The 12669-nt window shown below is 43.3% G+C and overlaps 1 protein-coding gene across 4 annotated transcripts in view; it reads left to right on the forward strand.

Moving 5' to 3' along the window:
* Nucleotides 1-12465, forward strand: part of CDKAL1 (CDK5 regulatory subunit associated protein 1 like 1) — a 715037-nt gene extending 702572 nt beyond the window's left edge. For all 4 annotated transcript variants that reach the window (XM_054557269.2, XM_024248919.2, XM_054557271.1 and 1 more), the window contains one exon: nt 10866-12465. In XM_054557269.2, the coding sequence (XP_054413244.1) occupies nt 10866-11057 (192 nt within the window). In that variant the 3' untranslated portion in view covers nt 11058-12465. The remainder of the gene's footprint in view (nt 1-10865) is intronic.
* The last annotated feature ends 204 nt before the right edge of the window (nt 12466-12669 follow it).

Consider the following 12669-nt stretch of genomic DNA (forward strand, 5'->3'; position numbering starts at 1 on the left):
ATGAGAATGGTTTCGGGTGTGGTTAGAGAGACTATTGAAAAGACTTCTTCATCAGTAAAGCACCTTGACCCAATTCACTTTTTATTTCTTCAACTTTGCCACACCTGTGGGGCAGCTTTTGTTCATACTGATGCTTATCTCCAGCCACTAATGAGGAATAGATGAGTTCAGGTTTCTACTGCTATCATGAATGCTGGGATTACAGGCTTCATGGTTCTAAGTGTGCCTCTTGGTTCCTTTTTTATGTTACAGCTCGTGCGTGCGTGTGTGTGTGTGTGTGTGTTTGCGAGCACATGTGTACTCGTCCATATATCTTAGGCTGATATTTAGTTAGCAGAAGAGACTTAAGTGACAAGTTCTAGAATAATTTCCAAATTTCCAAACTTTTACCCAGTAAATAACTAACTTGTGTTTTCCTTATGTGTAGTTACTAAGAGAACCTTCTCTACCTACCTCTCTTTGGAGAAAAAAATTTAAACAACAATGAGGAGGCAGTAAAGATAAATGTATCTCCAGCTAAGGTGCCAGACCTCTGATAGCATACCTTCTTGGCAGGGCTTACTTTGTGGAATTGAAGAAGTTATGTATAAACAAATGCCAGCGCACCACTGTTGGCAAAGGTTTCTTTACTGTTATTAATTCTAGATCTGGTTCTTCTGTCTTACACCCTCCCCTTATTTTGGTAAATGTAACAAGCCAAAAATTAGGAAACTATTATAAGCTCATTTGAATGAATATTTGTTACTAAGCCAAAGATTAAGACAGCTAAAAATGAAGGTATTCAGATAGAAGCCCACAGCTGGAGTGTCGAGAATGCATTACAAAGCCTGAGGGGCCACCTTTGCTCATTCCGTCTTATGAAGGTCTGATGCAGCAGTTCCTGTTAGGGATGCTTACCTTAGGAGGTGCTTCCTGAAGTTTATACTGGAGAGATTAAAATATGATTGTGGGCCAGGCACGGTGGCTCATACCTGTACTCCCAGCACTTTGGGAGGCCGAGGTGGGCGGATCACCTGAGGCCAGGAGTTCAAGACCAGCCCAGGCAACATGGTGAAACCCCATTTCTACTAAAAATACAAAAATTAGCTGGGCACGGTGGCACATGCCTGTAATCCCAGCTACTCGGGAGTCTGAGGCCAGGAGAGTCACTTGAACCCAGGAGGCAGAGGTTGCAGTGAGCCAAGATCACACCACTGCACTCCAACCTAGGAGACAGAGCAAGACTCTATCTCAAAAAATAAAAATAAAATGTAATTGTGATAGAGATAGCTTATAATTTTGTATTCAATACCAGAATTTTTTTCATGGAGGGGAGACAAGGTCTTTCTCTGTCACCCAGGCTGGAGTGCAGTGGTGCCATCACAGCTCACTGCAGCCTCCACCTCCTGGGCTCAAGTGATCCTCCTACCTCAGCCTCCCGAGTAGCTGGGACTACAAGCACACGCCACAATACCCAGCTAATTTTTGTATTTTTTGTAGAGAGGGGGTTTTGCCATGTTGCCCAGGTTAGTGTAGAAGTCCTGGGCTCCAGCAATCCACCCACCTTGGCCTCCCAAAATGCTGGGATTACAGGTGTGAGCCACCATGCCCAGCCAATTTCGAGATTCTTTTCTATAGTATACTGTACTGCATAATGTATGTTTGAAGATTATTTCCTTGCATTGGTCACATATTTGGTTTCAGTAGGTTTTCTGCAGAGCCCATATGTTCAGGCTTGGTGGGGGGAAGAAAGCCTGTTCTAAACTCTAATTTATCCTGAGGTCTGAGCTATCAAACAATTTTTTCTTCATCCCTGTTAGATTGCACTTCAAGCTCTAACAGTGCCTCTGAGCCATGAGAAACATTTACACATAAGAAATGTTTTGAAGCCATTAAAATAAGTTCAGAGCTTAAGAGCTGCTTTCACATCTCTTGAGTCAGATGAAATGCGGGCTTACAGAGAGTAATAATTAGGTGATGGGCAGATGCCAAGCTTTGTTTTTTGATATGACTATCTCTGTCTTTCATTTGGCACCGTTCAAGTCTGTGGGCTGGGCATTCTGAAAGAGAGGGAGCCCTGAGACCACGCAGGGGCACATCAGATCTGTTCCTTTGGTGGACGTCAAGGCAGAATTACTCAGAATATAATCTGAAATGCATTTGATCATACAGTAGATAGTTTAATAATTTATGTTCAGACTTATTAGCAAAGCCTTGTGTTTACTCTGCTATCACCAAAATAAGATAAAAACCCACCCGTGACATTAAGATTAGAGAGTTTACGTGTGTGTATGTGTGTGTTCAAGTTTGAAATTTTTGTTCATAATTGTAATGACCTGATAGCAATTACACATTTGGGGTGAAAGGGGTAAGGGAAAAATTTCACATGAATAATGTCTGATGTAGAATTTCTCATTCCCAGAATTGAAACAGAAAGGCTGACAGTATTGTGCTCTAATTGCGTGACCATGTGACAGAGGTCTTATAATGGAAATGTTCTTCCAAAAGAAATGGAAAGGAGCAATTAATTCCAACTTCAATTCGTTGATCCTGTTACATTCCAGTGTACCTATAATGCTGAGGACTATGCATGTAACATTGTTTTAACTGACTTCAAGATAAAATACTGGCATTTTTGGTTTGAAGATAATTGGGTACAACTACTTATATGATATTAAAGAGCTCCCAGTTTGGGGAATGTCTAGAAGAATAAAGGAGAAAGATAGCTTGGCACTCTTAATCCCCTGGATGTCCTGGTATCTGGTAATAACATGAAGCCCAGGGACAGGGTTGTCTTGTCAATTCAAGGAAGGGAGCTGGCATGTGGAATATGATTGCAGGGCCCTGGTAACACCTGCAGGTGTCAGGGATAGAAGAACTCATTTGGAAGCTGCACCGCAAGATGGGAAGACAGGTGGCAACTCTCTTACAGGGATATCTTTTATTTGAGCAGAACCAGACCAACTGTTCCTCATTAAAACACATTTTGCAACATGTTCTCATGTGAGCGCATCAAGTGTGTGTGCATGTGTGTGTTCAGAGCATACTCAGCGATGTGCCATCTACAGGTCACAATTACAAAGTCGCAACGTGGCTCAGAACTGCAAGACAGGTAGCATGAAATGTCTCTGCATAACTTGAGGCTGACTTTTCTGGAATGGCCTCTATAGGGAAACTCAAAATAACACCATTACCTCTGTGAGGTGCAGTGGCAAGTAAAATGGATAAAATCTATTTGGTGGGACTGTTGATCTTGATAGTCATTTTAATAACTATGCAGTGCCTTGCTTTTTCTTATTTATTTATATGGAATTATCAATGTATCTCAGAAGTGTTGCTGTGGGGCTGTACTTAGCATGAGTAAAGCCAGGCCACTCATCTGCTTCACCATTTATACTATCAGAAATTTGGGCAAGTGGCTTAAAGAGAGGGTTAACTCCTATTAGCTACTTCATTGAGTAGTTTGAAGGATTAGAGAGCACTTAGAGTCCTGCTAGGCACACGGTGAATGTTCTCTAAATATTCCTTCTACTTAGTATTTTCACATAGAGCCTATCCTCTGCCTTTCTCACTGAATCGTTGTGCTTCTGGTTCTCCAGCCATGTACCATATTACAACTTATCAATATTTTGTATGAGAAGGAAGAGGACTTGGAAGAAAGGCTTCTAAACAACATGACTTCCTTCCATTGGAAGCCTAAGCCCATCCAGCCCCCAAGAAAAGAATACTTGTAACTAGGTGAAGAAAAGACTATAGGAGGCAAAGGAATAAGTAGAAATGCAAATACCAATTCAGAAAACATTAACTGATCATCTCTTGGGTGCCCTTTCCCTCAGAGTCTTGTCTCTTGGGGCCGAAAGACCTGTGAGTAGGACACATCTGAAGGCCCTGGAGGCCTGTTTCCTCCCCATTTTCTTAGGAAGCAGCTAGCTCAGCAAGTCTGTTAGCTCAGCAGAAGGAAAAGGCCTTAGCAGAGGCTCAGCCTTGGAGGTTTGCTGTCCTCTTCCCCCAGGAAACTTCACGGTCAGCCAGCCACACAGTCTCCTAGAGGCGCCCTGTCCCTCTTTCCTTGTAAACGTGTAGAGCATCACACTTCTGTCAGAGTGTGTTCTCTTGGGCAGCTAGTTTAGCTCTGCCTGAACTGAGTACGCTTTCTGGTGGCATGCAAGCTTGGGGGCTCACATATGTCAGGAGTGGTAGGCACAGTCATGTCCCCCACCCAAAGATGTCCATATCCTAATCACCTGAACCTCCGATGTTACCTTACATGGCAAAAGGAACTTTGCAGATGTGATTAAGCTAAGGATCTTGAAATGAGAGGATTATTCTGGGTTATCTAAGTGGGTTCAATGTAAATCACAAGGGTCCTTCTAAAAATAACCCTATGATCACCTGAGGTCAAGAGTTTGAGACCAGCCTGACCAATATGGTGAAACCCCATCTCTACTAAACATGCCAAAATTAGCCAGGCATGGTGACATGTGCTACTCGGGAGGCCGAAACAGGAGAATTGCCTGAACCCAGGAGGTGGAGGTTGGAGTGAGTCAAGATCGCGCCATTGTACTCCAGCCTGGGTGACAGAGTGAGACTCTGTCTCAAAATAATAATTAATAATAATAATAATAGTAACCCTATGCTACTGGCTTTGAAAATGGAAAAAAAGGGCCACAGGCCAAGAGATGTAGGCAAATTGTAGAACCTGGAAAGGACAAGGAATCAGATTCTTCCCTGGAGCCTCCAGAAGAATGCCACCCAGCCAACACCTTGACATAGAACTTCTGACCTCCAGAATTGAAAGAGAATAAATGCATATTGCTTCATACCCTAGGTTTGTGGTGTTTTGTTAAAGTAGCAATAGAGAACTCATGCCGTTTCTCTGTTGGTAAGGTTTTTCCCTAGTCACCCTATTTCATATTTATACTATGTAGTATTGGTGATGTATGACTCTTCGTCCCATTTACTTGCCAGTCTAATAAGAAATATAAGAATAGGTAAATGGCAGTTCATATGGAAGGGATATTTGCTCCTATATAAAATGTGTGAATATATGGTAGTAAGTAACAGGTAGCAATGGCAGTATGCATTCAGCTAACACTGGCCCCTCCTAGGTACCAGGTCCTGGGCATCCATTGGAGAGAAAGGCCACCCCTGCTCAGAAGGAGCACGCTTAGGGTGATGCAGGAGCCAGGATTCAGCAGGGTGTTCACCACCGTTGACACACGCCATGAGAAGGGCCGGCTGACAAGACTAGCAGGCCCACACGGGGTGGGCAGTGGTTGAGAGAGGTTTTCCTAAAGCAAGTCCTGTCTTAGCAGTAACTAGAACAGGCAGGGGCGGGTGATGGTTTCAGTTCGGAGCTTTTCCAGAAGGCGCACTCCACTGGCTTTACCATCTCAGAGCCCAGGGAGTAAGAGGTGCTGACTTCACAATGGACGTAGCTTCTTCTTCATGGGTTAGTGCTTGTGAGGATATGCAAGACAGGACATTGTCATCTCAGTGTTGGTAGTAAGTGCTGTGGGAGGCTCTGGCCTTCTCTGTTTTTCAAGCCACACTCCTGTGATGTCACCGTAATAGCAGCCCTTATTGTGAACCTTCTGTATTCCAGGCACTGTGCCTGGCTGTGGGCACATTACTTCTATTCCTTCTGATACCATCCTAAGGTAGATGGCTTTCCTCCTTCACAGAAAGGATAGCCAGGCTTAGAGAGTTTAAACCACCTGCCTAAGATCACATGGCTGTCTGAACCTGGGTTCAGTTTGGTCTGCCAGAATTCAAAACCCGTGCTCATTCATTAGTGTGTGCCTCTTAATGGTATACATAAGGAACAAAAATAGTACAGGTCAATTCTATTTCAGAAGCAAATAAAATAATGACTTTGTAATTTACAAAAAGAATTTCTGAGGACGTTTGCATTTTTCATTAGAACCACAAAATACCGTGGAATAAATTAATCTGAATTGACATTTAAATGTTCAGGACACTTAATCTATATGTATCTAATTTAATCCTCATAAAAATCCTATGATGCACAAATACTAGCAGTATCTCCATTTTACAGGTGAGGAAATGGAGGCAAAAAGAGGATAAAATTTGCCTGAGAATCCTCAGATGGAGCTGGGATTAGAGCCCAGAGCTCGAGGACTTACTGCTCCTAGAACTGGTTCCATCTGTGCCTTGTGGCGTGAAACATGCTCAAGTTAAAAGCATCTCTTTCCTTTCCCCAACAATACGTGCACAACTGCTAGAGATGAAGGAAATAGTTAGAGATAGACTGTTGTTATCATCCCAACTGTCTGTATTTTTCTTTAACTGATTGAAATCTGATCCCTAAAGTTTCTGAACATGAAAGTTTTTTTTTTTAATTGAAGTTTTGGTATACATACTTCATTCTGCTTTAACAGATCGATTACTTTGATAGGATTTGATAAGCTACACTTTTGAAAATTAGTAGATTATTTTTAAGAGTTAGCAAGTAAGTAGGTTTAGAAATTAATCAAGGGAGCAGTGAGGTTTACAAGGGAAGACAAACCCATGTTAATCAAAGTTAACACAGAATGCACGATGGGAATTTTAGTGTGTCCCTTAGTCTATTATAACAGGATAAATAAATCCTTTTAACAGGATAAATAACTCCATTTAACACATAAATAACGCCTTTTGCGTAAGCAAAGGTCATATCCTGCCTTGTTTCAAATTTCTGTTTTTAAGAAAGCATTTCTGAGTAGAATTTGAGTTCTTAAAAATTGTCTGAGTTGACGTTCCAGTTTGTTTTTTTTGTTGTTGTTTTTGTTTTGTTTTGTTTTTGAGACAGAGTCTCGCTCTGTCGACCAGGCTGGAGTGCAGTGGTGCGATCTCGGCTCACCGCAAGCTCCGCCTCCCGGGTTCACGCCATTCTCCTGCCTCAGACTCCCGAGTAGCTGGGACCACAGGCGCCAGCCACCACGCCTGGCTCATTCTTTGTATTTCTAATAGAGACAGGGTTTCACCGTGTTAGCCAGGATGATCTCAATCTCCTGACCTCGTGATCCACCTCGGCCTCCCAGAGTGCTGGGATTACAGGTGTGAGCCACTGCGACCGGCTCCAGTTTGTTTTAATAAGCAATAACATTTTTCAAATTTGGTGTATTATACTTTGAGCGATGCAGATATGTATTGAATTTCAGGAATTGACAATCTTGATAAGGTTTTAAAGGTTTAGGGAAGGTCTGAGCCTCTGTTTACCTTCTAGAACTATGCTTGTTGTGTGTGTGTCAACTTTTTTCTATCGGCTCTTTATAATCACTTCGCCTATAAGCACTTTTTATTACATTATTTTCTATTCATGATCCCTGCTTTCAACTGCTATGGTTGTACATGTTTGAGCATCTTGGACTTTATGAGAAAGATCTCGTATTTCCCATATTTCTAAACTACTTTTCCTTAAGTATCTCAGTGGTAGTGACAATCGAAATGTACAAAGCTAGCTGGCTACTGATTATTACTCTGTCATCTGAGAAACTTTTAAAATATTATGTTTAAAAATAGTATCATCAAAATCCTTTTATCAAGATCTTGATTTGGTAAAAGTGCAATAGAGACAGGATGCGTTTACTCTCTCCTGCTCCGCAGTCACACTCCCGCCTTGATCCTCAAGAGAAGTGGCAAATCTTGTGGCTGCATATACATGCTTCTGCTTCTCTGCAGGATGCAGGGTGCAGACTTGTCCAGCAGGCACAGGAGGAAAGCTCAGCACCAAAATACCTTTTATGAATCAGTTATGTTCAAATGTGTTAAACGTCTGGGGGTGGAGAGAAAAAAGGATGCCCGAGGAAGAATGACTAAACTTAACATGACCGCAAATAATCCACTCCGGTAGTTTAATAGGTAACTTTATTTTGAACAAAATTTTATGACAGATGAGTTGAAAGGAGAAGAAATTTTCTGAAATTGTCATCAGAAGTCGAAGAGTTTTGCTTTTATTTTAACCCAGGCCAAGAAGGCGCAGTACCTGCACTGCTTCATGAAACAAAAAACAAAATGTATTACCAGCCCAACTAAATGCTTAAGACTCAACTAGTCCTTCCCCAGGTCAGTGTGACACCTGGCCTGGCACCACTAATCATGGCACAGGTTCAGAACCAAGGTCAAGCATTCTGAACTGGTGATAGGGAAAAGGGTGGATGTTCCCTGAAGCTCGTGTAGCCAGTTTCAGGGTCTCTCAATTTGAGGGGCCCCTTCCAAGACCCTGTACCTAATTTTGTATTCATTATTTTTTTCTTAAAGAGAAGGCTTCAGGACCCACAAAATCTGGGTCCACGCCTGGTCGAGGGTATCTGTGAACCTCCTGAAGTCGGAGTGTGAGCGAGGCTGTGTGGATATGTAAATATGCTTCCATATTTTTCTGGAAGGGTCTGTAGTCTTCTCAAAGCCATCTATGACTTACAAAGGTTAAAGAACTCAGGCCTCGGAGAAATTAATCAACCTCTTAATTCTGGTCTTATAAAACCACACTTATTAAGTGATGGTTTAATTGCTAGAGACAACAATTTGTGACTCAAGTAGAATAGCTTCCTGAATATATCACAGGACACATCATTGATCACCAGAGACATAGATGAGAATGTTCTTGATGGTTGCTCATCTCATTGGAATACACACTGTCATATTATTCATTCAATCAGTCACTCATTCATTCATTCCCAAACACTTACTGAGTACCTGCTCTGTGACTGCAGCCTGCTAGGTTCCAAGATTTCAGAGATGAATTAGGCAGACTTGCTGCTTTTGAGGAACTCACGTAGTTCCTATCAATTCAGCTGAAGGACTCTGCATTCTTTCTCCAGGTTCCCACATGTATGTGAGTGCTGTCCTTGAGATCTTGAGGTTATTTTAAATTGAAATGGAAGCTCTTCAGCATAGACCTCACTCCGAAATATTACGCAAAAAGCCAGCCTCATAAGAGAGCTGTCCCCTAGGGACGGGGACATGTCTGGGTGCACCACTGAGCTCTGGCTCTTGCCTCCCCCTGCCATGGGAAGGATGGTCCCATTCTGTCCAGCTGTGTGCCTCCTTATGAAGGATTCAGAGTGCAGGGAGACCAGCAGGATATCGGCCCAGATACCTGAGGAGTGCAGCAGTAAATAATGCTTCGACTGTCATTATGGTTGAGAGACTTTTCCTTGTGGCTAACAGCTTTGTTAATTCTGCTGATAGCCTTCTACACACAGAGCAAGAATTCTTCCCACACAATCACATAGAAATAGGAGCCTGTGGAAACTGGGCTGTAGAAGTTGTTTTCATTTCCCCATTCCTATTCTTTGTGTCTTGCATTTCCCAATCCTTTGAATTCAAATCCTATTGATTCTACATCAAAAGTCTGTTGTTACCTTTGCCGTCATCCCGTCATCCCGATAGAGGTCCTCATTATCTCCCATTTCATCTGTTGCTACAACTTACCACTGGATTTTCTACCCCATTCTCCTGCCTCTCTTCAGTCCACCCCAAACATTCCTGTTCGTGTTACCTTCTGCAAAGCACCATTCCAGTGCCTCTCCTGTGCATGCTGAGATGCAGCTTCCCAAACAGAAGCCAAAGAGGTACCAGGAGGTTGTTAGAGAGCTTGGAAGGGAAGACTGAGCAAAGTACCATGGTTGTTGCAAGATAGTTTGTGCTTCTGTGGATTTCCTGTCCTGTCCTGCACCGCCTCTGGGCTGCCCCTCCGCCCTATCATTTTTCCTTCCATCCAGCATTTCTCATCTGCTCCTTCCACACCCCTCCTTCCGTCTCTCAAAATGTTATTCAGGTTTCAACAGGGGAGTCCCGTGTTATTGGGGGAGGCACCGATTCTGAAGCAGGTACATGAGGTGAAAATCTCATAAATTGCACTTCGAAACGAGAGCCACCCTGAGAATAGCCAGGTGCTCCTCTCTCCACTTCCCTGGACACCAGCTAAGAAGCCTGTGAACAGAAACCACTGAGAAAAGCAGCACAGTCAGGTCCCCAGCTTCTCAGCTCTGCCCAAGCAGGGTTTCCCAACCTGTTCTGTGTCTGGCATGAAGAGAAAGTGATAGTATTTGTATGGCATACAAGGTACTTTGACGGGACTGAGTGTGGGGTCATGTGGGATGGGTCACTCTTGGCGCAGCCCTCCTGTGGCAGCAGACCAGCTGGGAATCTTTGTCCTAGGGATGTGTTTGCTGAATCAAGTGGCTCCCATGGTTGGTTGGTTGGTTGTTTTTGAGACAGGGTCTCACTCTGTTGCCCAGGCTGGAGTGCAGCAGCACAATCTTGGTTCACTGTAGCCTTCGTCTTCCAGGTTCCAGCAATTTTCCTGCCTCAGCCTCCAGAGTAGCTGGGACTACAGGCACCTGCCACCACATCCGGCTAATTTTTATATTTTTAGTGGAGACGGGGTTTCACCATGTTAGCCAGGCTGGTCTCAAACCTCTGACCTCAAGTTATCAGCCCGCCTCAGCCTCCCAAAGTGCTGGGATTACAGGCGTGAGCCACCACACCTGGCCCATGGTGTTTCTTTGTCATTCTTCCATTGCTGAGAAGATATGGTTGCATCTCTCTAAGAGTTAAATATGTCTGTGGTATGACTCCACTTTACACAGATTCTACCGTTCATGAATTCTGCCTTGATTTTCTATAAACACAGCCCGTCTTTCTCATACAGTTTTATGTGTAGTCTGGAGTCATGAACTTGGCCTGGCCCTTCAAGGAAAGGAACTGACTCATTCATACCTACCTTGGGGCCACCTGGCCCGTGGTGGGTGTTCAAATGTGTCTCTGTTGAAGGAGGACATAAAAGGCGGCACCTTCTGGAACCCATTACTTGATTGATATCACAACAGGGCTTTCTCTGCATCTAAAAATAATTTTTTCCTCTGTTTCTCTCTTTATAGGACTTCAGAAATGGGCTTGGGAACCAGCTGAGTTCAGGATCCCACACCTCTGCTGCATCTCAGTGTGACTCAGCAAGTTCCAGAATGGTGCTGCCCATGCCAAGGCTACATCAAGACTGTGCGCTGAGGATGTCCGTGGGCTTGGCTCTGCTGGCTCTTCTTTTTGCTTTTTTTGTCAAGGTCTATAATTAATTAGAATACAACTAATTGAAGCATCTGTAAAGAAGAATACATTTCTAATTAAAATCTTCAATGAACAGGAAAGCGACACCTCCGTTCTCCAAGGGCAATAATTTGTACTGGTCATGCTGCCTCCTCTTCAGCCACTCTTCTTAATGAGGCTCCCCCTCATTAAGAGCACATTGAGTTGGGCCCATTGGTTATTTGACCTAAAACCTAATCACGGCTACCGTAGCACATCCTTCAAATTAAACTGCTTTTGGTTTACTTTTAGCAAGAAATGCAAGCGGTTGCATTTTTTTTTGTTTGTTTCAATCTCCAATCTTTAAGTCAGAACCTAATTGTACAGTGGCTCTGGCCATCTTTTTCTCATGTGGAAGAATTTTCTATCTTTAATAAACTTTTTCTTTTTTTTTTTTTCCAGATGGGGTTTCGCTCTTGTCGCCCAGGCTGGAGTGGTGCAGTGGTGCGATCTCAGGTCACTGCAACCTCTGCCTCCTGGGTTCAAACGATTCCTCTGCCTCAGCCTCCCAAGTAGCTGGGATTACAGGCATGCGCCACCAAGCCCAGCTAATTTTTTTGTGTTTTTAGTAGAGACGGAGTTTCACCATGTTGGCCAGGCTAGTCTCGAACTCCTGACCTCAAGTGATCCGCCCGCCTTGGCGTCCCAAAGTGCTGGGATTACAGGCGTGAGCCACTGCGCCCAGCCTCTTTAATAAACACTTTTAAGTGCATCTTCCCCTTCAGGCTTTGTTTGGAGTCCCAGTGCTACAAACATTGTATTTTTCACAGCAGATGTGTTCCTGAAAAGTGTGTAGAAACCGGTTCTGGGAAGCTGAATGCTTTTGGAATGCACGGGGAGAGTCTGCCAGCTAAAGGACTCCTGGCAACATTCTGTGAAATATGAAACTGAAAAACTGGATTTGTCGAAAACAAATTGTGCCCATTTTCTCACATTTTTGATCCATTAGGTTTTTTTCGTTGTTTGTTTTTTTTTGTTTGGTTGGTTTTTTTGTTTTTTGTTTTTTGTTTTTTTTTTTTTGAGGCAAGGTCTCACTCTGTCACCCTGGCTGGAGTGCAATGGCACTATCTTGGCTCACTGCAGCCTCGACCTCCTGGACTCAAGCAGTCCTCCTACCTCAGCCTCCCTAATAGCCAGGACTACAGGCACATACCACCATGCCCAACTAATTTTTTAATTTTTTGTAGAGATGAGTGTCACTAGGTTGCCCAGGCTTGTCTGGAACTCCTAGCCTCAAGCAGTCTTCTCGCCTCAGCCTCCCAAAGTGCTGGGATTACAGGCGTGAGCCACTCCACCCAGCCCAGATTAAATGTTTTTATTTCTACCTGCCATCATCATTGGTCTTTACTAAGTGAAATGACTTCTTTAACAATAAATGGAATTGGTATACTAAGCAAATCCTATGTTTTTCAGAATTTATTTGGATGGCATAGGTACAGGAAAACCAGGTACCTTGTAGTTACCATAGGATATTTTCCATCTCGAAACCCATACCCCTCTTCAGCTCTTACATTTAACTCAAAATGTTGCTTGTGTTTTGTGTGTCTTTTAAGGAACCCAAGTTAAAATTCAGTCATGTCCTAGTTGGTAAATTATAAAATA

This window comes from Pongo abelii, chromosome 5 (assembly GCF_028885655.2).
Source record: "Pongo abelii isolate AG06213 chromosome 5, NHGRI_mPonAbe1-v2.0_pri, whole genome shotgun sequence".
NCBI classification, from domain to species: domain Eukaryota; kingdom Metazoa; phylum Chordata; class Mammalia; order Primates; family Hominidae; genus Pongo; species Pongo abelii.